Here is a 27,196-nt window from a genome sequence, read left to right on the forward strand (position 1 = left end):
TTATTGTGTGCGTGCGCGCGCGTGAGCGTGTTTTAATGTCCAGCCTCTAAGGACATTGGGCTGGATGGGGTAGGGGAAGAGCAAGGGATGGTGCAAAGGTACTTTAATGAAAAGCAACCAATAACTGGAGGTTTTTAGAATGTGGTCTGCCATTTCCTAATTAAGAAACGAGTTGGACAGTCCTTTGGCCAATTCTTTTAGACAATGCTATGAACCCAAAGGTCTGGTGACTGTCCAAGCGACGAAACTCCATTCCCTTGCGGGACCCCGAGCCACCGCCCCAGCCACGCCAGCTCTGGAGTCCCTTCCCTCCGGGCGCTGGCACCTCGGGCTGCCTGGGTCTGTCTCTAGCGCTCAGCTCGGTGTTGCACCGGCTGCCTCAGGCTCGCCGCCACCAGGCGCGGACACCTCCCAGCCTCCCTCCCTCCCTCCCTCCCTCCCTCCCTCCCAGCCGGCGGGACCTATTCCGGGCTGGGGAACAGCAGCCCGGGCAGCAGCGGCAGGAAGCAAAGCCCTTGTTGATGCTGTTCCACGGCGCGCCTCCCCGCCCTCCGCTGGGCCGCCGCGGCTCTTCCCCTCTTTGGCGCGCCCCCCCTCCGCGCCTGCGCAGTGCCCCGCGGGGGGCGGAGCTCAGATTCCTGTCAGCGGCAGCGGCGGTGGCGGCGGCGGCGGAGGCGACCGTCAGTTTTCTCTGAAGAGCAGCACCACACGGACCCGTTGGCTCCTCTCCCTCCCTCTCCCCGCCCTGAACCCCTCTCCTGGCGCTCCGGGATTGAGTCCCTGTGGAGTTTCCCGTCCGCCCTGACGCAGTTTCCTCGCTCCTCGGCCCGCTTGAAGTCACTGCCCTCGAGGAGGAGGCAGCGGCAGCGGCAGCGGCGGCAGCTGCCCTCGCCTCGCCGCCCCCGGTTCGGTGCCCGCGGTCCCGGAGAGGAGGTGCCGCCGCCACCGCCGCTCCCCCCCTCCCGCTGCCCTCGGGCCGGGCTGGGTCGAGCTGCGATGCCCTCGGACTTCATCTCCTTGCTCAGCGCGGACCTAGACCTGGAATCGCCCAAGTCCCTGTACTCGCGAGGTGAGCGGGGCGTGGGGGCGGGGAGGCGGCCCCGGGAGACCCGAGGGTCCTCGGCCGGAGCGGGGACTGCCGGCCGAGCCCGGGCCGGGGTGGCCTGACCTGGGGAAAGGGGGGGCGGGGAGCGTCCGAGGGGGTGGGAGACGTTGGAAGCGGCGGGGAGGAGTGGCGGCCCCTCCCCCGCGGAGCCGCCGGCCGCTCCGGGCCCCAAAGCAGTCGGCCCCCCGGTCTCCGCTGCACCGGTCGCTCCGAGCGTCCGTCCCCCGCTGTCCGTCCGGCCCGGCCCCGCTCCTCGAGCGGCCAGCGCCGGCCTCCTCCCTCCCCCGACCCCCCCGGTCGGGGCTCACCCCGGCCTGGGCCCGGCGCTGGGGCCGCCGCGATGCGTGGGGCCGCGGCTCCCCTCCCGGCACCATCCTCCCCAGCAAAGTTGCCCCCAGACAGGCGGCGGGGCCTGGGGCCGGCCCGGGCAGGGGCACCATTTTCCTCCCCCTCCAGGTTGTTTGTGCCTCGCCGTCTGGCCCCCTCTCCCTCCGGCCTAGTCCGCTCCCTCCCCTCGCTGGGACGGCCCCCCGCGACCAGGCGTCCTGCCTTTCCTCGTCATCTCGCTGGAAGGGGCCCGGCTGGTCGGTCTCCTCTCTCGCTCCCTGCCTCTGTGGCCTTCTCATGACTGACTTCTCCCCTCCTTTTGCACAAATAGGGGTTCCCTCTCTCTTTCTCTCTCTCTATTAGTTTGATTCCTCTCCCTCCTGTCCCAGAGGTGCCACAGCTCAGGCATAGGCGCTGCTGTCCTTTGAGAATTTTCTATTTCGTTGCTGTTCAAGGGCCCGGTGCGGGGCCGGAAGGGGGGCCATTGGACTGACATTTCCATTTAAAAACTCTTCTGGCTAAAGCCTGAAAGGGGGGGGGGGGGGTCACAGACAGCGGTTCTCAACCTGTGGGTCGCGACCCCTGAAGATACATCCTGCATATCAGATATTTACATGACGATTCGTAACAGTAGCAACACTACAGTTACGAAGTAGCAACGAAAATAGTCTTAGGGTTGAGGGGTCACCACCACATGAGGAGCTGTGTTAAAGGGTCGCGGCATTAGGAAGGTTGAGAACCGCTGAAAGCTATTCTTACTGTAGCTGATCTCGGCTGGGGTTAAATTCCTACACTGGGCACCGCAAGAATGTGTTAGAACAGGTTCCCTGTACAGGAGGCATCAAACCAAAATGCTCCCCCTGCTCTCTTCACCCCCTTTGAAACCACTGGGAGGGGGCAAAAGACAGAACTGGGTGGTTCACTCTGGATTTCACCATATTTTTTTTTTAAAAAAATTGCGTGCCGTTATGAACCCCCTTCCTGAGAAATCCCGTGTTTCTCCCACTTCAGTCTTGGTCTGGTGTATCCATCTGCTGGTTTCACCCCTTGCAGGGAGCGGGGCCTGAGCTGCGCATTGGGGTGTTTACCTTGTTTAAGTGAAGCGGAGTGAGGTGGGGTGCCCCGGAAGGCACTGGACTTGAGAGGCTGACGATTGGCTTTGTACACAGAGTCCTGCTTAGTAACTGGAACCATTGTCTGTTGCTGCGATGACTTGAGTTGGCAGTTACCATCCTGTAAGACGCTTTGTGGGCAGTGTTACCTGAAGTAGTTTGAAAAGTGTAGCTGAGTGTCAGAAGGTGTTATCAAGAGATGGTGATGCTTAGAGGAGGGCACATGTGGTACAATTGGGTACTAAATACAGTCAAGACATGAACACCGTTTGTGCAGTAATCATCAGATAATTTTCTATGGAACATGTTTTATGAAAATCTAAGTTTAGCATAGAGACCATTGTAGAGACAATTCAGCCTTCTTTCATAGGCAATAAGTTCACAAATATGGGCTTTAGCTCTTAAAAGTACATGGCAGTTATATGAGATGTATGCTATCCTTGGCTTTTTTTTTTTTTTAAATCATTCAGCATAAAAAGTACTTAATGCTTTTTGTGTTTTTCAGATTCTCTGAAGTTACACCCATCCCAGAATTTTCATAGAGCTGGACTATTGGAAGGTCAGCAGAATGCCTTTTTAAAGCATATTGTGTGAGTATGCAAAGGCTTTCTCTGAAATGGAGTTTAAACGAGAAAGTGTGAAACTTTGCAAACTCATACAATGTAGTTTTCTCTTAAAGAGCCTGATCCTTCTTTTAGAGCAGCTGAATGTTTCAGTGGGTTTTGTTTCTGTGTTTGATGTGATTGTTAGCTGTTGTATCTGCTTTGAGAAGCCTCTAACTCCTCTTTATCCCCCCCAAAATCATTAAAAATTATGTGTTGGGTGATCTACCTTAGAATTCCAGATATTAATAAATAGCTTTTTACAAACAAACTGAATATGAAAAAGCTCAAACAAGATCATGAAACTAAGAGTGACACCAAACACATATTTAGTTTGAAAATTCACAACTTTTATATGCTAAGTATTTCAAAATGATATATTAATTATTTATTACAAAAGCATTGATGTCATTACTATTGCATTATTTTTAAAGATGAGGAAAGCCAAGTAATAGAGATGATGATTAAACTATGCTTAGAAGAAAGGGTTTTAGAACATTCTGGAAACACTAATATACTATGTAGAATAATTAAAACAACTGACCGATTACTTCAGAAAACTTTATTTGGTGTTGTTTTTAGCAATTTAAGACAAAAAAGGTTCTAGTTGTGTTGTGTTTGTAGTTTTTGAAGCGATTTCACATATATTATCTTTGACTCTTATAATCCTAGAATTGGACTGCAAGGATATTCATTTCCCCATTGTAAAGATGAGTAACCTAAGGCTGAAATTAAGAGACTTGGTGGGGAGGGGGAGGAGAGTCATACAGTAGCAGAAACCATGCTTTTTGTATTTTAGTTGGTGCTCTTTACCTAAAGCCAAGCTGCCATTATACAATATATATGTAACCCGTGCCCTTTGGGGGTAGGGTTCAGATTCTTAAATGTAGCCCACTTAAAAAAGGCCCTAAATATTTAAGTTTGACTTAAGTGTAGGTGTTTGCTTTCTAAATGGTAGTCTGGTATAATGGAGAAAAATGTGAGTTTTGTAATTGAGCTTAAATTTGAATACCAGATTTGACTATTGATTAGCTCTGTGACCTTGGCAAATAATTTTACCTCTAAAAACTTTAATAGTCTATCCATAAAAATGTACATAATCACTTAAATTTAGTGAGCTAATGTGTACGAAAATGCTTATTGCATATAAAAGGTTCTCAAATTATTGATTATACTTATAAGAAGCCCATAGATAAATATTAGTATGAAAATCGAACCTGGGACCCTTCAGTTTGCAGGCGTATGCTCTATCCACTGAGCCAAACCAGCTAGGGCAATGCTGATCTTTCTTGCTGCTACCTTTTTTTCCTTAAAGATAGGAAATTAATATTTTTTTTAATTGAGTTATGGTTTGATATATAACATTGAATTGGTTTAAGATGTACAATGTAATGATTAGATATTTGTATATGTTGGGAAAGGATCACCACAATGTCTAGTTAACTAGGTCACCATGCATAATCATGCTTCTGCTTTTTCAATTTAATTTGGTGATTGACTGACAGTGGGAAAGGGAAAGTCTAGCTATTTTTTAAAATACGTTTTTTATTGATTTTTAGGGAGAGAGGAAGGGAGAGGAATAGAGAGATAGAAATATCTATTCTATTTTTGCATTTTCCCTACCTTTAAAGAAGATAGTTTGTACATATTTTTTAAAAAAGATGATTTACAGTTATGGTGTTCAGATTTGAAGGCTAGGATTCTTCTCTGGAGTACCTAGACAAAAAGTTCAACTACAGAGAAGAAGGTACCATTTCTTACACCTTCTGTATTGAAAAATATTTATTATGGCATGTATTGTTTGTCATATAAAAAAAGATAAAAATTAAACTAAGTGGAAGTATACAAATAAGATTAAGAGGTCATTCTAGAAATATAGAGATGTAAGATACCATGGTAGAAAATCAGATAAAACAAGAAAAATAAGCAAATTGGAAAAATCAAGTAATAAAAATGGGTTAAAAATTAAAGATGTTTATAATAGCATGAATTTGATTATATGATGAATCTTAACTGGTTAAATAAGAACTAAACACCAATATGATACATCCTAGTATGAATTATACATTTAAGATTGGAAAATTTAAAAAGAAAATATGAAATATTACAGTGACTTAGGGGAAAATAAACTACTTTAAAAAATTTTTTTTACTACCCATTACCTCTTTGATATAGTATAATGCATAATTATGCTTTATAGTTCACAAATGGAAATACTTGTTTTTTTTAAAACATTTTTAAAAAAACATATTTTCAGAGAAGACTGGAGAGGAAGAGAAAGATAAAAACATAAACGATGAGAGGGAACCATTGATTGGCTGCCTCCTGCACGTTGGACCGAGCCTGCAATAGTAGCAGTGTCTTACTGACTTTATGGAATATTTCTGAATTGCCATTAGGCCTGATTTATTTCTTTTCCTTGGGTCTGTGTTAGTAAGGTAGTTAGGCCAATAACTTTTTTACATGTGAATGTATGATGATATCTTATTGGAAAGGATTAAAAAAATATTTAACATTAAAAATAATCTGTTGGATTCTTTTCTTGTTTAGTATCTATTAATCTATTGATATATACCTAATAAACTAAAAGTATCATTATCGAAATAATTATGAAAATGAAATTCAAACATGTGACAAAATCATACCTAGTTCATCCGAACATGCAGAATTTTGGATATATGGCTGCAGAACTGGGCTTTTTTTTTCTTTTTAAAATATGATTATATTAATTTTTGGAAAGAAAGGAAGGAAGAGGGAGAGAGATGAACACTGATGTGGCTGCCTTTTGCATGCCCCCTACTGGGTACTGAGCCTACAAGCTGGGCCTGTGCCCTGACTGGGAATTGAATCAGTGACCTCTCTGTGCAGAGGTGCTCAACCAACTGAGCCACACCGGCCAGGACTTTCCCAACTTCTTGCTTCTAGGATCTGTCTCTCTGATTTCCTACTATTTGTTTTTGTGCTTCTTTCTACTAGTAAACTCTGCTTTCATGATTTCTCTTCTATCCTAGAATTCTATTTTTTATTACATTAAGAGGATAGAAATTCATGTTTAATCAGATGGTTCTTGGCCTGCTCTTAATTGATTCTTGACTATACTGTAATTATTCTAGGAGTCCCCTAAAACTTGAAAATGGTAGTACAGAAAAACATTTCTTATTATAATTAATATAATATACAGGGTGGGGCAAAAGTAGGCTTATAATTGTTCATATGGAGAATAATACAATGACTAATAAATAATAATACAATAATAAACTGTTTATTTGCCCCACCTTGTATAAATGCCACTTTTATTAGAAAAAGTTAACTCATCAGGTTGTTTTCTATTAAGAATTAACAGGTAGTTAGAAAAAAGAAAAGATCGAATTGATAGATCAGTTGGGCCCGATTAATGTAGTGACAGAGGATAGTCTTGTTTGCATTAGCACTCAGATAAAAGGCATTCTCCAATAGAAATGTTGCCTATTAAACTTATTGCCTTGTTGTTAAGATTTTATTTCAAGTTACATAAAGGAGATTCATGACTCTTTTATTTGCTGTTTTAATAAAAATCAACGTTATAAAAGGTATAATAAAAGGTATAACAAGGGTATAATACACTAATTATAAACTTATACTTGAATGAAAAGGTAGACATTTTCTTTATGGATTGACTACAGATAATGATTTCTGCTTCCAAATATAAATAAAACCTGGTGTTGTGTTAAAGGATCTATATTTTTGATTATTTGAACTGAAAATGTGATTTTCAGGTACTTTTATTTATAACTATTGAAAAATAGACTTTTTTCTCTTCTTTTTTTTAAAATAATTTTTTATTGTTGAAAGTATTACATGTGCCCCCTTTTTTCCCCCATTGACCTCCTCCAGCCCGCCCCAGACCCTCACTGCCCCATTGTCTGTGTCCATGGGCCATGCATATATGTATACAAGGTCCTTGGTTGATTACCTCCCACCCACCCACCCTCCCCCGCCTTCCCTCCAAGATTTCACACTCTATTCTATGCTTCCATATCTCTGGATCTACTCCGTTCATCAGTTTATTTTCTTACTTAGATTCCACATATGAATGAGATCATGTGATACTTGTCTTTCTCTGACTGACTTACTTCACTTTCTTGCTTCTGTTTTTAATACAGTAGTCCCACCTTGTCCATGGTTTCGCTTTCTGGGTTTAGTTACCTGTAGTCAGCCATAGTCTGAAAATATTAAATGGGAAATTATATATGATAATTTATATACAATATATAAATTCTTTACTTAATATATTTTGAAAGAGATCATGTCCACATTACTTTTATTACAATATATTGTTATAATCATTCTATTTTATTTTAGTTATTGTGGTTGATCTCTTATTGTCCCTAACTTACAAATTAAACTTTCTCATAAGTAAGCATGTATAGGAAAAAACATAGTAATGGATAGGGTTTATTATTATCTGAGGTCTCAGGCATCCACTTAGGGGTCTTGGAACATAATCCCTCTTGGATAAGGGAGGAATACTGTATTTACTTGATACATCGGTGATGATTATTACTTCTGGCCAGCCACGGACCAGCATTGTGTCTTTCTCATTCAGAAACGTTACGGTTAGTCTTTTAGTACATTTGGTACTTGGTTTTGAAGGTAAGGAAAGAACAGAAAAGTTTCTAATGGTGAGCTAAGTTATTGATTATTCTTATCTTTATAGATTTACCTTTAGTTTAAAAAATCTGTTTAAAGCAACCTTTGTAGGACATGTTAAAAGAAGCAGTGTTAGTAGTTAAAGAGAAGGAAGAGTAATAAATCAGTGTTGTTATAATTGAAAACATTTTTGAGCAGGTATGAGTATCAGCATTTTATAGATGTTTTTCACGTTTTATTTTCAGAAAAATATTATGAGATAGTATTGATATCCCTACTTCATAAATGAGCAAACAGGAGATTTACTTCCCAAGGTCATATAGCTAGTGGAGAAAGCTGGAATTTGAAACCTGACAATTTTATCCTAGAATTTTTAGCTTATTCTGACTTTCTTACATAAAATTTATAATTAGTACTTTAAATAGGATTCTTTAGCTTCTATAAAGTAATGTGAGAAATTCTATAAGCCACAGTAAAAACCAGTGAAGAATATGATGATGACCCTTTGGGAGAATATTTTAACACTCAAAATTAGCAAATCATTGCCTAGCTTGATGGATGTCTTTAAGATTTAACTGAAGCACATCACTGGTTGAACCATCTCTGTCTTGACTGATGATGGTACTCAGAAATAAAAAATAGGGCAAGGGTAAGCCATAACCTAAGGAGAATTACTTTAGAAATGGAGGATGCCATGGGGCTGTGATTTATTTTTATTTTTTAAAACATTTTTATTGATTTCAGAGAGGAAGGGAGAGGAAGAGAGAGAGAGAAGCATCAAATGCCTCCTGCATGCCCTGCACTGACTGGGAATCAAACCATGATCTCCTGGTTCATAGGTCAACGTTCAACCATTGAGCCATGCCAGCTGGGCAGAGCTCTGATTTTTTTTTGGTAGTAATTTTATGGAAGCATAGTAATCATTTTAACCTATTTCTGCTGGTATATTTCAGAGCTTAAGTTTGAGAAGAAATGAGCAGCAGAAAAAACAGTAATAATAGAGCAGCGGTTCTCAACCTTTGGGTTGCCACCCCTTTGGCGGTCGAACGACCCTTTCACAGGGGTCGCCTAAGACCATGGGAAAACACATATATAATTACATATTGTTTTTGTGATTAATCACTATGCTTTAATTATGTTCAATTTGTAACAATGAAAATACATCCTGCATATCAGATATTTACATTACGATTCATCACAGTAGCAAAATTACAGTTATGAAGTAGCAACGAAAATAATTTTGTGGTTGGGGGTCACCACAACATGAAGAACTGTATTAAAGGGTTGTGGCATTAGGAAGGTTGAGAACCACTGTAATAGAGCCTTAAGAGTTGGTTTTATTTCTTGATATGGTTGGTCTTTGCTTCTGAACTTTCTGGAAATACTGTGTTAGGTATTTAAAAAAAAAGAATTTTATTTCTAGTTTGACCTTGAGACCTTGTAGAAATTTGTGTAAGCATTCCTTTTCTTTGTCAGAGACATTATCTGTCTTGCTTAACTTAAGAGTTTTGAGGAAGAACAACTGAAATAATGTTAAAGGACTTTGAAAACTATGAAATGCTATATGAATAGCAATATTTTGCATAGGCCCTTATTAATTTGCTTTGGTTTTTCTTTTCATTGTCTTCTCTCTTCCTCAAACCCCCACCCCCACCTTTTTTTTTTTTTAATCTTCTCCTATGCATGTCTTGATTTTCTCATGGTATTCTACCTGTTGCTTGTTGGTTTTGCTGTTACTACTTCTATCTTCTCTTTATCTTCTTTTTTTCAAAACAAACAAACAAACAAACCATCTTTATACAGGTAGAGAATTACACCTATTTTAAATGATCCTTGAATTTTTTACAAGTACATACATTTGTGTAATTACCATACACAAGGTACAGAACATTTCAGTTACCCCATAAAGCTGCCTCTTGTTTTTTTATAATCAATTTTGCCCACTCCAGCCCCTCAGGCAAGTACTGATCTGTTTTTCTTATCATAGATTAGTTTTGCCTTTTTAAGAATCCTACATAATAAAAGGGTAATATGCAAATCAACTGAACAGCAGAATGACCAGTCGCTGTGACGTGCACTGATCACCAGGGGGCAGATGCTCAATGCAGGAGCTGCCCCCTGGTGGTCAGTGTGCTCCCACAGGGGGAGTGCCACTCAGCCAGAATCCCTGAGCCAGGCTTACAGCTGGGGAGTGCAGCAGCGGTGGCAGGAGCCTCTCTCTGGGGAGCAGGCCTAAACCATCAGTCAGACATCCCCCTAGGGCTCCCAGACTGCACGAGGGTGCAGGCAGGGCTGAGAGACCTCCCCCCCCCCCCACCACCACCAGTGCACAAATGTTGTGCACTGGGCCTCTAGTTTCATATAAATGGGTTTATACAGTGGACACTCTTTATTTTCATTGTTCAAGTACTATAACTTTCAAAAAAGGAAAGCTATTTTATAAAGGACAAAAGGTAATAGGACCTTTTTTTAAAAAAATATATTTATTGGTTTCAGAGAGGAAGGGAGAAGGAGAAAAAGATAGAAACATTAATGATGAGAGAGAATCATTGATCAGCTGCCTCCTTCATGCCCCTTACTGGGAATTGAGCCCGCAACCCAGGCATGTTCCCTTGACCAGAATCGAACCTGGGACCCTTCAGTCCGCAGGCTGACGCTCTATCCACTGAGCCAAGTTGGCTAGGGCACAAGACCTTTTTTATTACCATATATTTTTATATTCTACAATGTAGCCAAATGTCTATTTAAGATTTTTGCCCATTTTTAAATTGAATTATTTGTCTTTTTATTGTTGAGTTGTATGAGTTCTTTATTTATCCTATATACAAGTCCCTTATCAGATATATGACTTGCAGAAATTTTCTCCAAATATGTGGATTGTCCTTTCACTTTCTTGGTATTGTTGTGGTTTTTTTTTTAATTTTTTTAAAATTTATATTTATTGTTGAAAGTATTACAGATGTCCCTTTTGTTTCCCCCATTGATCCCTTCCATCCCGTCTTGGTATTGTCTTGATGCACACTTTTTTAATTTTGTTGAAATCCACGTTTTCTATTTTTGTTGTTGTGTTGCTCATGCTTTGTGTCATATTTAAGAAACCATTGCTTAATCTGAGGTCATGAAGATTTATATATGTATGGTGTTTTTTTGGTTTTGTTTTGTTAATCCTCACCCTAGGATATTTTTCCATTAATTTTTACGGAGAGTGGAAGAGAGAGGAAAAGACAGAAACATGGATGTGAGAGAAACACACGATCGGTTGCCTCCTGCACACGCTCTGACCAGGGATAGGCCAGGGAGGAGCCTGCAACTAAGGTACATGCCCTTGACCAGAATTGAATCTAGGACCCTTTGGTTCACAGGCCAACACTCTATCCATTGAACAAACTGGCTAGGACTGTATGTTTTCTTCAAAAAGTTTTACAGTCTTGGCTCTTACACTTAGGTCTTTGATCATTTTGAATTAATTTTTGTATACGGTGTGACGTAGGGGCTCCAACTTAATTCTTTTGCATGTGGATATCCATTTGCCCTAACACTATTTGTTGAAAATACTTGTTTCCCATTTAATAGTCTTGGTACCCTTGTTGAAAAATCAATGCCGAAACCGGTTTGGCTCAGTGGATAGAGCGTGGGCCTGCGGACTGAAGGGTCCCAGGTTCGATTCCGGTCAAGGGCATGTACCTGGGTTGCGGGCACATCCCCAGTAGGAGATGTGCAGGAGGCAGCTGATTGATGTTTCTCTCTCATCGATGTTTCTAACTCTCTATCTCTCTCCCTTCCTCTCTGTAAAAAATCAATAAAATATATTTAAAAAAGAAAAAAGAAAAATCAATTGACCATAGATATATGGGTTTATTTATGGATTCTAAATTCTTTTCCATTCATCTTTATGCTCATCCTTATAGCAGTATCATACTGTCTTAATTACTATAACTTTGAAATAAGTTTTAAAATTGGGAAGGATGAGTCCTCTAACTTTGTTCTTCACTTAAAAGATTGTTGTGGCATTGGGGGAGGCTGGGGAGATGTGAGTGGGGGAAAAAGGAGACATATAATATGTTAAACAATAAAGAATTTAAATTAAAAGAAAATATTTTGGCTATTCAGAGTCCCTTGAATTTCCATTTGAATTTAGTATCGGCTTCTCAATTTCTTCAAACAAAAAATGAGCTGTGATTTTTAGTAGGGATTGCATTGACTTGATGTGTCAGTTTGAGGAGTATTACCATCTTAATAATACTAAATATTCCTGTCTATGAACATGAGATGTCTTCCTTTTATTTGGGTCTTCTTTAATTTCTTTCAAACATGTTTTATAGTTTTCAGACTATAAATGTTACACTTGTTTTTAAAATATTTATTGTAAAGTATTTTATTCTTTTTAATCATTGTTTTAAGTGGTAATAAAGTTATGGAAATAATTTGAGGATAGGTCTATCAAAACTTAGGAGAGCTTTAATTTTGAAGTCGTAGATTATGCATGTATACAGAAAAAGAGACCCAAATCATGCTAAGGTAATTAACTATAAAATAGCCACAGAATTAAAGCTGCAATTAACCATAAAAAACATTTAGTGAAATCAGTTTTGTTTTAAAAGTTATACTGGATGGGGATTTTCTCAGTGGCAGCGACTATACATTGCATTCTCATAGCATCTGGCACACACGTGCTCAATACCTGAAAGGGGCTTGATATTTATTAAATAAATGAATAAATGAATGAATATCACATCCAAAAAAGAAGGAAGGAATGGTATTGGAGGTCTGAGAGAATTGTGCTCTAGTTACTAGGTGTACCGGTTAATAATGCGAATTTTGTAATCAAAGAAAACACGATAATTTCAAGAGAAACATCAAAAGTGCTTTATTCAAAGTAATGTCCATCACTAGCTACACATTTCCCCATCTTTCAGGTAATTTGTGGATACCGTTCCAATAGAACTTTTATTGTTTTGAGGCAAATCATTCAGAGACCCAATTTTCCACTTCGTACGTTTTGAAGTGCTGCTCAGAAAGTGCGTGTGCCATTGATCGGAACAAGTTGTAATCTGAAGGAGCAAGGCCTGGTGAATACGGCGGGTGGGTTAATACTTCCCAGGCAAGATCTTTTAATGTGTCTTCAACTGGTTTTGAAGTGTGTGATGGTGCGTCATCATGAAGCAAAATTACTTTGCTGTGTCTTCTGGCCCATTCTGGTCATTTCACGATCAAAGCGTGGTTCAAATTGATTATTTGTTGTCGGTAGCAATCAGTATTAACGGTTTCACCTGGTTTTAGAAGCGCATAATACACCACACCTTCCTGATCCCACCAAACGCAGAGCATTTGTTTTCTTTCCGAAGCGATTTGTCCTTACAATCAATGTTGATGGTTGACCTGGATCAACCCATGATTTTGTGCGTTTGGGATTCTCAAAATAAATCCACTTTGCATCGCCAGTCACAATTCGATGCAAAAAAGACTTCTTTCGTGCTGTGAAGCAACATTTTACTGATGACTTTTCGGTTTTCCAATTTGTCTTTCGTTCATTTGATGTGGCACCCATTTTCTTTCCTTTAAAATCTTTTCCAATGCTTGTAAACAATTGGAAATTGTTTGCTGAGCAATATTTAATCTTTCTGCAAGTTGTTTTTGAGTTTGACACGCATCTTAATCCAATAATACTTGTAATTGTTGGTCTTCAAACTTTTCGGTTTACCTGGACATTCTTTGTCTTTCACATTGAAATCATTGCTTTTAAAGCATTTAAACCAACGTTCACAAATATCTTGAGATGGAGCATGTTCACCATAAGCTTCCTGAAGTATTCAGCAGCTTTCTTCAAAATAAAGTTGAAGTATTCAACTTTTCTTCAAAATAAAGTAATGAATTAAAACTTACCACAAATGCTCTTTTTTTGGCACAAAATTCAACATTTTTTTTTAATATGTTTTATTGATTTTTTTACAGAGAGGAAGGGAGAGAGATAGAGAGTTAGAAACATCGATGTGAGAGATACACCGATCAGCTGCCTCCTGCACATCTCCTACTGGGGATGTGCCCGCAACCCAGGTACATGCCCTTGACCGGAATCGAACCTGGGACCTTTCAGTCTGCAGGCCGACGCTCTATCCACTGAGCCAAACCGGTTTCGGCTGAATTCAACATTTTTAAGTGTAAAAATATCTTTGATGTTAACACCTTCAGCAAATTTGACATATGAAGTTTTGAAGCTTGTTGTCAATACAACAAAATAGCATACATATCAAATTGCATATAAACATGCGTAACTCCATCTATTGAAAAAAATCCGTCTTATTTACTGGTGCACCTAGCATATACAACCATGTAGAAAGCTTCATTTGATATAATAATTGTATTAAAAGAACTATCGATGGGAATCTAGGCCTTTAAAGAACTGGAGCTACTTAGTTTGTAAAGATAAAAATCTAAGTAATTAAGATGAGAATGGAGGTGGATTTGTTCACTAATCCATATAATAAAAGTCTAATATGCAAATTGTCCCCTCCACCTGGAGTTCGACCATGGGACGGGGATGACTGCCCATGGCCCCTCCCCCTGGCCAGCCCCTGCTGGCAGCCAGCAGCTGCTAGGGTCCCTACCCATGTACAAATTCCATGCACTGGGCCTCTAGAATTCAAATAAGAATGTTCTCTTGAAGCATGAAAGTGGCAGCTTAGGACAAAATATATGACTATGTAATATAGAGAGCAAAAGTTCTCTTAAGAGAACTTATATTACAGACTGGAAAAAAAGAGACTCTAGAATGGTTAGTTAAATTAATAGGTAATAATACCACCAAGGGTAATTGAGAAAGCTGGAGATGTGACCTTAGTTTTGTAGCATAAAAAAATGTCTGGCACCTTTATCAGAAAATATAAATTTTCCCAACAGGACTTTTTTTCATCTATATTTGGGAGGATTTTTAGGGAGAGGTGGGTCTTAATTTTAAAAAGGGTTTTCAAAAGTTTGTGCCCCACAGAACAGAATAATCAATTAATAGGTGATTGTGAAATTGGACATAGAACTATTTGCTCAATATCATCTCAAGTCTCTTACTAGAATACTTTTCCCAAGATTTTTAGTAGAGTGAAGTGGGGTATATGTGTGGGTATATGTGAGGATCACTCCTGTCAAATCCCAACCCACAACAACTATTAAATTAATCTTGTAATTTTTAACTGTCATATTCCAGGAACAAACTTCACTTTAGAAACATAAGTCAATGGGAAGTAGGACTTAACAGTATTATTTATAGGTAGATTTTTAAATACATATATCTATCTATTTCATGCAGAAACACTACATGAAAATTTTTTAGCTTTTAATTTCTGCACAGTTCTAAGAGTAGTGAGTGTAGCATATAAAACATTGATTTGGGACTATCAAGCTTGTGTTTTCCACTACTTTTGGAATAATTGTGTTGAGAGTTAATTTTAAACATTTTATTTTTATGCTAGGAATTAGTCTTTGAATTGTGTAATTTTTAATTAATTAATTAATTCTCACCCAAGGATATGTTTCTTGATTTTTAGAGAGAGGAAGGGGTCGGGGTTCGGGGGAGACATTAACGTGAGAGATAAACATCTATGGATTGCCTCCCATATGTACCTGACGGGGATCCGCAACCTATATATGTGTACTGCATGGGAATTGAACCCGCAATTTGGTGTAGGGACAATGCTCCAACTAACTGAGCCACCAGGCCAGGGCTTGCATGAGGAGATTTTTAAGTCCAGAAGAGTTGGGGGGTGTTTGTTTGGAGTTTTGTTTTTTTGGTATTTTTTTTTGTCATTTTACTCCTATGGTTGATACATTTTTTGTAATTGAAGAAACATCTTTGAGATATAATTGATATATTAACATTGTGTTAGTTTTAGATATATAACATAATGATTTGATATATGTACATATTGGGAATGATTACCACAGTAACTTTAATTAACATCCATCACCACATATACTAGTAGTTACAATATTTTTTCTTGTGACAAGAACTTTAAACATATATTTCCTTGGCAATTTTTAAATATTCAATGCAGTATTGATAACTATAGTCACCATGCTGTACATTACAATCCCAGAACTTATTTCTCTTATAACTGGAAGTTTGTACCATTGATCACCTTCGCCCATTTTGCTCACCCTCTTCTGCCCCAGCCCCCTGCTTCTGGCAACCATCAATCTGTTCTCTGTATTTATGAGTTCAGTTCTTTACTTTTTGTTTTTTTTAGATTACATATATAAGTGAGATCATACAGTATTTGTCTTTGCCTGATATTTCTTATGTGACACACCCATTTAATAGAAGAATATTTGGCCATAAAAAGGAATTAATTACTAGTACATGCTACAACATGAATGTGAAAACATGCTAAGTGAAAGAAGCTGATCATAACTATGTATTGTATGATTCCATTTATATGAAATGTACAGAGTAGGCAAATTTATAGAGGCATAAAGTAGATAAGTGGTTCCTAGGGGTAGGTTGAGGGTTGGGGAGAGATCATATTTAAGGGGCTTGGTTTTTTCTGAGTGGGGGTGGTGATACAAAAGTTCTAAAATTTATTGTTGTGATTGTTTTACAACTCTGGGAGTATATACTAAAGCCAAGTATCTTATCAACAGATGAGTGTATAAATAAAATGTGGTATATACACAAGTATTTCCCCTTAAAAAAGGAATGAAATTCTGATACATCTTAAAACATGGATGAACCTTGAAAACATGCTAAATAAAATAAGCCAGACCAAAAAAAAAAAAGGGGGGGTGGTGGTGGAAATATTGTATGATTCCATGAGGTATCTAGAATAGAGACAGAAAGCAGAACAGTGGTCACCAGTGAAAAATGTGAAGAGGGCAATGTGGAGTTATTGTTTAATGGGGCAGAGTTTGTTTTAGATGATGAAGTTCTGGAAATGGAAAATAGTGATGGTTGCACACAACATTGTGAATGAAGCTAATGCCATTGAATTGTACACTTTCAAAAATGGATACAATGGTGAATTTTATGTAATGCATATTTTTACATTTGTTAAAAACAGGCAGAATTAATTTTTTTAATTGGAGATAATTGTGTGGAAAGGAGGCTATTTTCATTTTTTCCTTTTAACAGAGTATATTTTAGTTGTTTTAGTCCTTTATGGTTTTCTTCTATTTTTATAAAGTGTGAATTTGTCTTGCTTTCTACATGGGACCCAAAATCTTTTTTTTTTAAATATATTTTATTGATTTTTTACAGAGAGGAAGGGAGAGGGATAGAGAGTTAGAAACATCGATGAGAGAGAAACATCAATCAGCTGCCTCTTGCACACCCCCTACTGGGGATATGCCCACAACCAAGGTACTTACCCTTGACCGGAATCGAACCTGGGACTCTTCAGTCCACAGGCCAACAACGCTCTATCCACTGAGCCAAACCGGTCTGGGTGGGACCCAAAATCTTTAGCTTTAAATGTAAGTGTGATGACTTAAACTCCACTGAGTGTCCAACATCTTGGATAATCAAAACAAATTTTTGTTGAGCCAGACTAGACTACAAATGACTTTGTGAAAAATTCATGAAGTAGTCACATTAACCTCATTTAGATTGGAAAATTTTTTACTGTTAATATGCATGTTGATTCATTTTGTTGATTTCTGGAAAGCAGATGTTTATGGCATTTAATAGTAGCAAGAGGATTGCAGTTTTCTGATAAATGTCACAGAATTGTGGCAGTGAGCCAGGAAGAAGAAAAGCTGCATTAGTGAAATCAGATACACTTCTGTAGCTATGGAAACTATAAACCTTACTAAGTCTAAAAAATGTATTCTCTTTGTATTTGTATTATTAATTAGACATTAGTAGAGGTTAATGAGGACCCGGGGTAACTGCTAGACTAACTGTAGGGATAATTGTATTCATCACAAGGCCTGGGTAGTAAAAGGCATTGTTGGATAGTATTTGTTTTGTCTGAACATTAAAATACTTAATTTATTTATCTTTAATTTGATTTATTATGGTCACCGACTACTAGAATGTTTTCTGTATAAAGGATTTTTCCTAGATTATTGCCACAGCTCAAGTTTTAAGTTTATCTGAGAATAAATGAGAGAACATAATTCAATTTTGTAAAAATTAAATTCATGTTGGCTGACACTTACATGTTTATTGGTAAATGCATATTAATTTGTGCACAAGTAAATATTATTAATAAATAATGTCTTAGGTATAAATTGGCACACTGGTAATTTACAATAAAACGACTAGTGATTTTACCAAGTAATAATTTCCTGATATATACCCTGACTGACCTATAAGCTTAATGTTTCTCCTAATTATAGAAACTAACTTACTCCTAAGAATACTTAAGATTAGGTAGGTAATCAGGGTTGCCTGTACTCATTTGGTGGAATTATAATGGCTGTTTGAAGTGGCAAGCTTCAGAAGAGAGATGGTAGCTAATTCTAAAAATAGAAAGATACCCCAGAGCTGAAAGATAGCCATTAAGTAATTGTTCTCACCATATTTGTTTGCTTATTTGTGTGTAAATCCAAAAGTGCATTTTTCCTTAAATTCTATTATGTTTTGTTCTGTTAAACCTACACTAGGAAGTATTGCTTCAATTTGCTAGGCCTTTTTAGAAACATCAACTGTCAACAAACATAGAAGGGGGGAAAATGGGGACAGAAAGAGACTTTTCTTGGGGCGATGGGCTCACAGTGCAGTGTGCAGATGATGTTTTGTTGATTGTACACTTGAAACTTGTATGATTTTGTGAGCCAATGTCACCCCAATAAATCCAATTAAAAATTGTACTTTGGAATCTCCCAAATGAAATACATTCAGAAGTGAAATTTAGCAGCCCTTTAGTGTATGAGGAAAATTAAACAGAAAAGTGGATTATGAGAGGTAAGCTCTTTTGGAAAAATCATTTAAGGTTGAACCCTATAATATTGCCGAGAAAAGAGAACCCCATCCACTTGGAAATGCCATATTGGTGAAGTAAGGGGTCTAGGACTTCTTCCATTAAGAACTATTTTATTTTTCACCACTCTACTTCTGGAATAAAGATAGACCAGAGCATTGAAGAATCCTTCTTAGTGTGTGAAACCTTTCCTTTTCCTACTTCTTTTTAGTAGGACTTTGTTCATCTACTTGTCCATTAATTGCATATTGAAGAAATCATGGATTGTAGTAAACATAACTCTTCATAAAGAGACTGGATGGTAGGTCCTTTGAGAAAAGGACCATTTTAGTAATCCAAATGTGGATGTACTATATACTAGGAAAGATGAGCACTCCTCATTTGGATTGCTAAAATCCTTAAAGGTAGATCAAACTTCAACTCAAAAACTCAAAGGACAAAATTTGATAAAAATAAGAGTGAAAAATAGTTTCAACCTTAGTCGGTTTGGCTCCGTAGACAGAGCATCAGCCTGTGGACCAAAGGATCCCGGGTTCGATTCCAGTCAAGGATATGTACCTCTGTTTGGTTGCAGGCTCCTCCCTGGCCCAAATCCTGGTCAGGGCATGTGCAGGAGGCAACCAATCTATGTGTTTCTCTCACATCGATATTTCTCTCTGTCTTTCTGTCTCTCTTCCACTATGTCTAAAAATCAATGGAAATATATCATAGGGTGAGGATTAAAAAAAAATAAGTTTCATCAGTTAAAACAGCTGAGAATAGACAAAGTAAAAAGCAATATCCCTAATTTGGTATTTAATTAAGGTTGAATAGAAACTCTAGGTTGTGGAGTCTGTACCTCAGCATGATTCAAATCACCCCTTTGAGTTTTTAGGGTAAGGCTTTTGAATTCCAAACCCAGGAATTAAGAGAAGTCTTTTTTTAAAAATCAGGAGCAGGAAGTTATTTTTCGTGATATTTTGTTCCTTTGGTTTTCATTATAGCTTCACTGTGTATTCCTGTCTTCCATCATAAGTGACACTGTCACCCCAGGTTATCTAAAGAGCTCCTTACTTTGGCATTTGTAGGACTTCTCAGTACAGTTTTTAATGAATGCTCAGTACCAGATGCCTAAACACAAGTATTGTGAATGAATCAATAAATTAACAAGTCTTGTTTTAGACAGTTGGGCTATGGTATACAACTGTTTCCTAATAATTTAGGTTTGAGCATTTATTAAAAAAAACTAACAAAATTTAGGATTTTTCAGGGAATGGTGTTTTACAATACAGAATAACACTATTTCTTCTTTGTATCATTAAAATAAAACTTAGTTGCATTTCATTGGTAGAATGAATTTTCTTTTAGTTGTAAATAATTTTGTATATATGGACATTTCATATTTATTTATTTTTTCTAAAACAGGATCATGTGAATTTTGTAACCTGCTTTTTTCTTAGTATATTTGAATACTCTAGAAATAAATAACTATATATATCGACTGTTTATAGCCTTTTTCCTTCATTCAACAATGTTCTGTTTTCTAGGATCCAAGTAGATCTATGTATTTATTTTTAAACAATCTCTTGCCTCTCCATAATGATATTGAGTTCTTAATTTTAAGCATAAATTTAAGTCATTAATACATTGACTATTAAGATATTTGAGAAGGTGGCCACTTATTCCTTTATTCAATATATTTTGTGCCCAGTGCTTAAAGTATAAAAAGGCTCAGCATTGTTAATAGGGCAGACAGACAAAATTTCAACATAATTTGGTAAGTGCTACTTTAAAATAATTGTTTCATGCTAAAAATAAGGCAATAGAAGATAATGATTTCAGTTTTGGGTATGTTGAAATTAAGATGCTTGTGGGATGGTGAGGATCTGCTATGCACCAAGCACTAATCTAGATCCTGGAGATTCAGAAGTATCAAAGTCTCTGCCCTCACCAGTTTATATTCTGATGGTTGGAAACAAACAAACAAATAATTATCAAAAGTCAGAGGGTGAAAATAGCTAATCCATGGAGACAGAAAGTAATTTAGTGGTTGCCAGGGACTCGAGGGATGAGTCTAGAGAGACAGAGGTAAGGATAATTTGTATCAGGGAAAGGTCGTATGGGAAATTCATACCCTATAGTCTGTGTTCTCTTTGAAGAAATAAACAAGCATTTGTCAAGAATGATAGATAGCCCTAGCTGGCTTGGCTCAGTGGATAGAGCATCAGTCTGTGGACTGAAGGGTCCCAGGTTCGATTCCGGCCAAGGACACATGCCTGGGTTGCGGGCTCGATCCCCAGTAGGGGGTGTGCAGGAGGCAGCCGATCAATGATTCTCTCTCATCATTGATGTTTCTATCCCTCTCTCCTTCTTCCTTCCTCTCTGAAATCAATAAAGAAATATATTTTTTTAAAAAAGAATGATAGATATATGGTGGTCATTGTAAGACAATCGTTGTGAGGAATGGGGAGGGAGGTTGAGGAAGAATACCTTTAAAAAAAGGTTCCCTGAGTTCCTTTGAGGAAGATCATGAATTCATAGTGGTACTCATCTGTGTGTTTTTCTTCAACAAACCTTAGAATTGATGCTATGTATGATGCCAGGTAGGTACTGGAAATATTTGGGTGGAATACTTTGTAAAGTATATGTTTGTTTAACCACTGTGTTATACACCTAAAACTAATACCAAATAATATTGAATGTAAACTATAATTGAAAGTAAACAACAAAAAAAGTAGAAGTTATTTTTCAGGAACGTTGAAGGTGAGTGGTTAGGGTCTTTGAGTTGCTGTTCTTTCTTATCCTTAAAAACCTGTTAGGCCTTCCTGACTATCTTCTCTTACTAGTAAAGTTATTCCCACATTCTTCTTTTTTTTAAAAAAAAATATTTTTATTGATGTCAGAGAGGAAGAGAGGAGAGAGAAACATCAATGATGAGAGAGAACCATCGATTGGCTGCTTCCTGCACACCCCCTATTGGGGATCGAGCCCAGGCATGTGCCCTTGACTGGAATTAAACTTGGGACCCTTCAGTCTGCAGGCTGATGCTCTATCCTCTGACCCAGCTGCAGTTTGACAGGTTTTAGGCGGAGAAAGGACAGGCCATTCATATACAAAAGCCGATGCCCACAGCTTGGCTGGGGCAGGGTTTCTGGGAATCACCAGGGTGGAGCAAACAGCAATGGCTGCCAGTCGGCCCTGCATCGGAGAGGTCTCCGGGTCTCCATGTCCCGTGCCCCCATGCAGGAACAATGATCGCTGCGAGCACTTCTGAAAGAAAGCCGCCCTCGTGTTCCTGTCCTGGTGCCAGATAGTCCAGTTTCTCCCCGTATGTGTCTGGGTCCCCCCGAGTCTCACCCTGAACTAGAGTTCAGAGCAAGCGGGAGCTTGTATCTCCCTCATGATTAAAAGAGCATCACATCCAGGTGCCAGCACTTTCTGCGCCTCCACATCTCTTACCAGTCTCAGTGCACTTTCTTCACTTCTCTAGTTGTGGAACTTCCACTCAGCCAGCTTTCCCACAGTTCTGGGTGGTAGTTGTTCTGCCTTTTAGTTGTAATTTTGATGTGGTTGTGAGAGGCAGCAAGTATAGGTGTTTACCTATGCTGCCATCTTGGTTCTCCCCTCCACATTATTCTTTATTACAAATTTCTGTTTGTTTTCTTCATAGCATTCATCCTATGTTGAATTTTTAAAAATTATTATTTTTCTGTTTCTGTCATTACAGAAACACTCATTAAGAACAGCAACCATTTTTGTCTTAAATAATTTTGTATCTTTGGCTTTTGAATGAATTAATCATCAGCATAATAATCATAGTGTATGCCTGGAGTATGCTGCACAGTGCATTCTAGGTGTATTGTATATTTTATTGCTAGCACTCACAACTCTCCAAGGTAGATAGATAATACTGTCATGTTATAAATGATGCAACCAAGGAAGGCTTAGTGTGGTAAGTAACTAGCCCAAAGTCAAACAGAAAATAAGTGATAGAACTAAAATGAAAGCCCAGTTCTCACTCCCTTTGTTCTTTTATTATGACATGCTACCTACCTCTTATTGTAAACTATAGTGGTATCCTGACACAAGGGTCATTCTCTTTGTATAGTGATTGTAGACATTTCTAAGGAACCTGTGGTTCTCTCCTTCCTCTCTTATCCTCCTTCATGGAAAAAGATCACAGTAATATTTGAAATCATCTGCTATATAGTATATCCTGATTTTGACTATCTGATCAAGCCAAATGAGAATTCCTGTATTTTTGTTTAATAATAATATTGATGCTTTCTAGTACTATAACTTTTATCCCAGTCTTAATTCTTCTGTATGATATAGTTGACCCTTTAAACATTATTAGGTATAGAAGAGTTTCTTACCTGCCTCTTAATTCTCTGCTTCTAGAGTATGGTCACAGGCCAATAGAAATAATTTAATTCTCTTCTAGAGCACTTTGAAGCCATCTCACTGAAGCCCCTCATTTTTTTACCTCTTCATCTAAAAAATGTGTGTGTGTTCACTTTCTATTTTCTACTTTTCTCATGTCAGTGAAGAAATGCCCAGTCTTTTTCTAAGGCACCCTCAATCTCCTGGACTTGATTCCATGAAATACTTTATCGCACCTAAATATTTTCTAACTCTCTTTTTTCATTATTTTCTTTCATGTTTTTGTTTCCTAATAGCAGTAGTTGTCAAACTGTGTTTAGCTAGGATTTTTTTGTAGGTCCCTTTGCATATGATATCATTTAAAAGAAATAATCTTAAAAAGAAACTTAGAAAATTAATTTCTTATAGTCTACTATAATTCTACTAGAGGCCTGGTGCACAAATTCATGCACCGGGGGGGCGGGGGGGGAGAGGGGAGAGGTCCCTCAGCCCGGCCTGCACCCTCTCCAATCCAGGATCCCTTGGGGGATGTCCAACTGCTTCTCTCAGTCTGGTACCACTGGCTCCTAACTGCTCACCTGCCTGCCTGCCTGATTGCCCCTAACCACCTCTGCCTGCCTGCCTGATTGCCCCTAACTGCTCTCGTACCTGCCTGATTGCCCCTAACTGCTCCCCTGCTGGACTGAGTGCCCCTAACTGCCTCTGCCTCGTCCCGCACCCCGGACCCGGGCTTCCCTCCCTCTGGCCGGCCGCAGGCACCCAGGACCTGGGCCGGCTTCGCCCGGGCCGGCTGCAGCCACAGGGGACCATGGGCGGGCAGCTTGTCCCTCTCCCGGGCTGCAGGTGCAACCATTGGGACTACGGGGACCATGGGGCGTGCGGATTGTCCCTCTCCCAGGCCACAGGCGCAGGCGCAGCCACTGGCGCCCGGACCACGGGGCAGGCGGCTTGTCCCTCTCCTGGGCTGCAGCCTGGCTGGTCCCCATTCCTCTCTCATGAGCTCATTTGTGCCTGGCTGGTCCCCATTTCTCTCTCCCCAGTGTTGAGTGACTGAGCCATTAAGGTGTGATGGCGTGAGGGCGTGACAACCATTTGCATATTAGTTATTTATTATATAGGATGACAGTGCACTAGAACATTATTGTATTACTAGAGGCCTGTTGCAGGAAGATTCCTGCAAGAATAGGGCTTCCTCGGGCCGATCGCGCTGCCAAGCCCCGCTGCCCAGAGCCGCACCTAGGGGTCCCGCTGCCCAGGGCTGCACACGGGGGTCCCGCTTGCCCAGGGCCGCACATGGGGGTCCCAGCTGGCGGCGGGGCTTAGGTGGCACACAGGGGTGCCGGCTGGCGGCAGGGCCGCACACGGGGGCCCAAATGGTGGCTCGCGCTGACCTGCCCTGCCTGCAGTATGCAAATTAACCACCATCTTTGTTGGTAGTTAATTTGCATATCGCTCTGATCGGCTGGTGGGTATAGCGAGGATACGGTTAATTAGCATCCTTGTCTTTTATTAGATAGGATATTCATTACTATACTAATCGCAAATTCTTCACCCTTTTGTCCTTTAACCCTTTTTTTAGCATGCAAGCATTCTCTAGGAAGTTCATTTGTGATTTCACAGTTGCCAAATTTGATGGTGTTTTCTTAATTAAATCTATTCTTATGTTCTCTCTTGGATCTTCAAGTGTTTTTTCATTTCTGGATATTTTCCTTATTCTGTCAAGTATACACAATTTCTTCTTCCACACAATAAAATAAAATGCTTTTTTAATTGGTCCTGTCTCCTTAGGTATGTTTCCTTCTCTTTGGATGGACTTTGTAAAATAGTGGCCTATATTTCTGCTTACAATGCATTTACTTTCACACTTCTGTTTGGTCTTCAACTTTGTGCCTCTGGCTCTGTCTTCATCACTCCCTTGATATTTCTTTGGCAAAAGTATCAAGAAATACCTTTTGCTGCATCAAATCCATTCTTTCCAGTTTTTCCTTATTTGAACTAAATGAGGCATCTTCATTTTTTGTAGTACACTCCCAAGACTTATTTTTTTGACACTGTACTCCTCAGGCTTTCCTCTGACTCTTCTCTAGCTTCTTTCCTGGCTTCTTTTCTCATTCTGTCTGACTTTCTGCCTCTTCATTCTTTATACAGTCTTTCAGCAGTCTATGTATTTGCACAGTTCTGTTTTCTTGCTTATTCATGCATTCATTAAGCGAATGCCTTTTTGTGCTAGGCACTGTGCTATGGCTGAGATGACACAGTGAATGAGATTGACACAGCCACTACCTTCATGATGTGTGTAGTCTAATAGGAAATACAGATAGATAAACTGGCAATTGTAAACAGTGTGTGACAAGTATTCTGGTAGAGGAAATAAATAAGAGGGATAACTAAGAGTGGAGTGGTCAGGAAGTGTTTCTTGGAAAGAAGTAACAATTGAAAGGGGCTGTGGGAAGAAGGTCAGTATGTCAGGTAAAAACCATTAGATTTCCAAAGAAATAAAGGTAAGGGAGTAAATACATGGCTGAAGAAAGTCATTGTCTTGAGAGTGTGGAGGGAAAGAGGAGAATGGAGAGGGATAAGGCTGCAGGGTCATAAAATAGACACACAAAATTCAACAAACACTTAATTAGTGCTCTGTAGTTTTTTTAATAGCTCTGCTGCCACATAATTATACAATTTAATAGCCTAGTTTGCCCTCTTAGCTGCAACGAAAGATAGTCAAACTAGGTTTTATAAGATATCTGAGTTTATAATAATTGCTTATAGCTATAAACTGGTGTTTGATAGGTTTATACTGGTTATATTACTAGATCTGACTCAAAAGATTCAAAGACTCTTTTATTAATTAGTCAAAACCTTAGCCTCTGCCTCTGGTCTTTAATTATAATCATTATCAATAATGTATAATCTATTCTTATTCTCAAAAGGTTTAATATATATTCCCTTATTCTAACAAGTTTTTCATTTCTTTGAGGGCATAGACTATTGTCTTCTTTAAAAATATATTTTTATTGATTTTAGAGAGAGAAAAACATAAATGTGAGAGAGAAACATCCATCGGCTGCCTCCTACACGTCTACCACTGGGGATTGAGCCCCCAACCTGGACATGTGCCCTGACTAGCAATTGAACTGGCAACCTTTTGGTGCATGAGCCACACCAGCCAGAGTGTGGGCAATTGTGTCTTTAGTTTACATCTTTGTGCCTAGAGTACAAAGGGTACACTTGTATGTGTCTTTGTATATACATTATTTTTGGTAATTTACAAGATTAAGACTCATTTTTTAATCCTCAAAAGACTTGAGTATCTTTTACATAGGGCATATACAATATTTATTGACTAATTAAGTAACCTGAAAAATCTTCAACTCTATTGAAGGATGTGAAGAAGAACATGGTGATAATAGTTCTTCATCCTCTCTGAGCGTAGAACCAATTGACATGGGTTAAAGTTACAATAGCATAACTTCTGTTTTTAGCCAAGATAGAGTAACGGGATAGATTTACCCTCCTGTCTAAAACATTTTAAAAGCCAGATAAAATACATGAAATAATGGTTATCTTTACATTTAACATTAGGCAGTGAAGGACAAAGATACCTGAGGAAAAAAGAAACAAATGAGATGAGCCCTATTAAGTGTCCTGTCGTACTCCCTTGCGAACATTTACAGGCTGTGATGCAAAAATGTGGAATCCAAGTAGAGCCCAGTCGTCTCCCTGAGTTTTGGAGGTAGAATGAGGCGTGTTGGGAAGCCAAGATAGCTGAAGTTCTTAGGGTCTAAAAGTACAGGGAAAGATGGAAGTGTATACAGAGAACTGTGGAGATCTACTGAGGATCTCCTTTGAGTATTCAGTTGAATGGTGATCATGCATGCAGGAAAACGCAAGACAGAAAAAAAAACTACCTGAAAGGATTGGAGGAAAGTTTCAGAGGACTGGGTATGATGCCTGTTTGCACCAGCCAGAGTAGAACACCTTGTGATTCAGGGATATTGGGTAGTGTTAAGAAAGTTCTTGCCTCAGTAATAAGGAAAAATTAACCCCGGATTAAACATGCTTTGGGTCATACCTAAGAAAGCTTTAAAAAGCAAGAACCACAAAGATTAAACTATTTCCAAGTAACATATAACCATATGCCAAAACAAAACT

General features: G+C 39.1%; 1 protein-coding gene across 1 annotated transcript in view; it reads left to right on the top strand.

Annotated features, from left to right (window-relative positions):
* Positions 1–625: 625 nt before the first annotated feature.
* The window catches only part of NFAT5 (nuclear factor of activated T cells 5), a 107,466-nt gene continuing 80,895 nt past the window's right edge, over positions 626–27,196 (top strand). The window contains exons 1-2 of the mRNA XM_081107770.1: positions 626–1,069; positions 3,050–3,103. Coding sequence (XP_080963896.1) covers positions 997–1,069; positions 3,050–3,103 — 127 coding nt within the window. The 5' untranslated portion in view covers positions 626–996. The remainder of the gene's footprint in view (positions 1,070–3,049; positions 3,104–27,196) is intronic.

The sequence above is a fragment of the Myotis nattereri genome (assembly GCF_964212035.1).
Source record: "Myotis nattereri genome assembly, chromosome: 15".
NCBI classification, from domain to species: domain Eukaryota; kingdom Metazoa; phylum Chordata; class Mammalia; order Chiroptera; family Vespertilionidae; genus Myotis; species Myotis nattereri.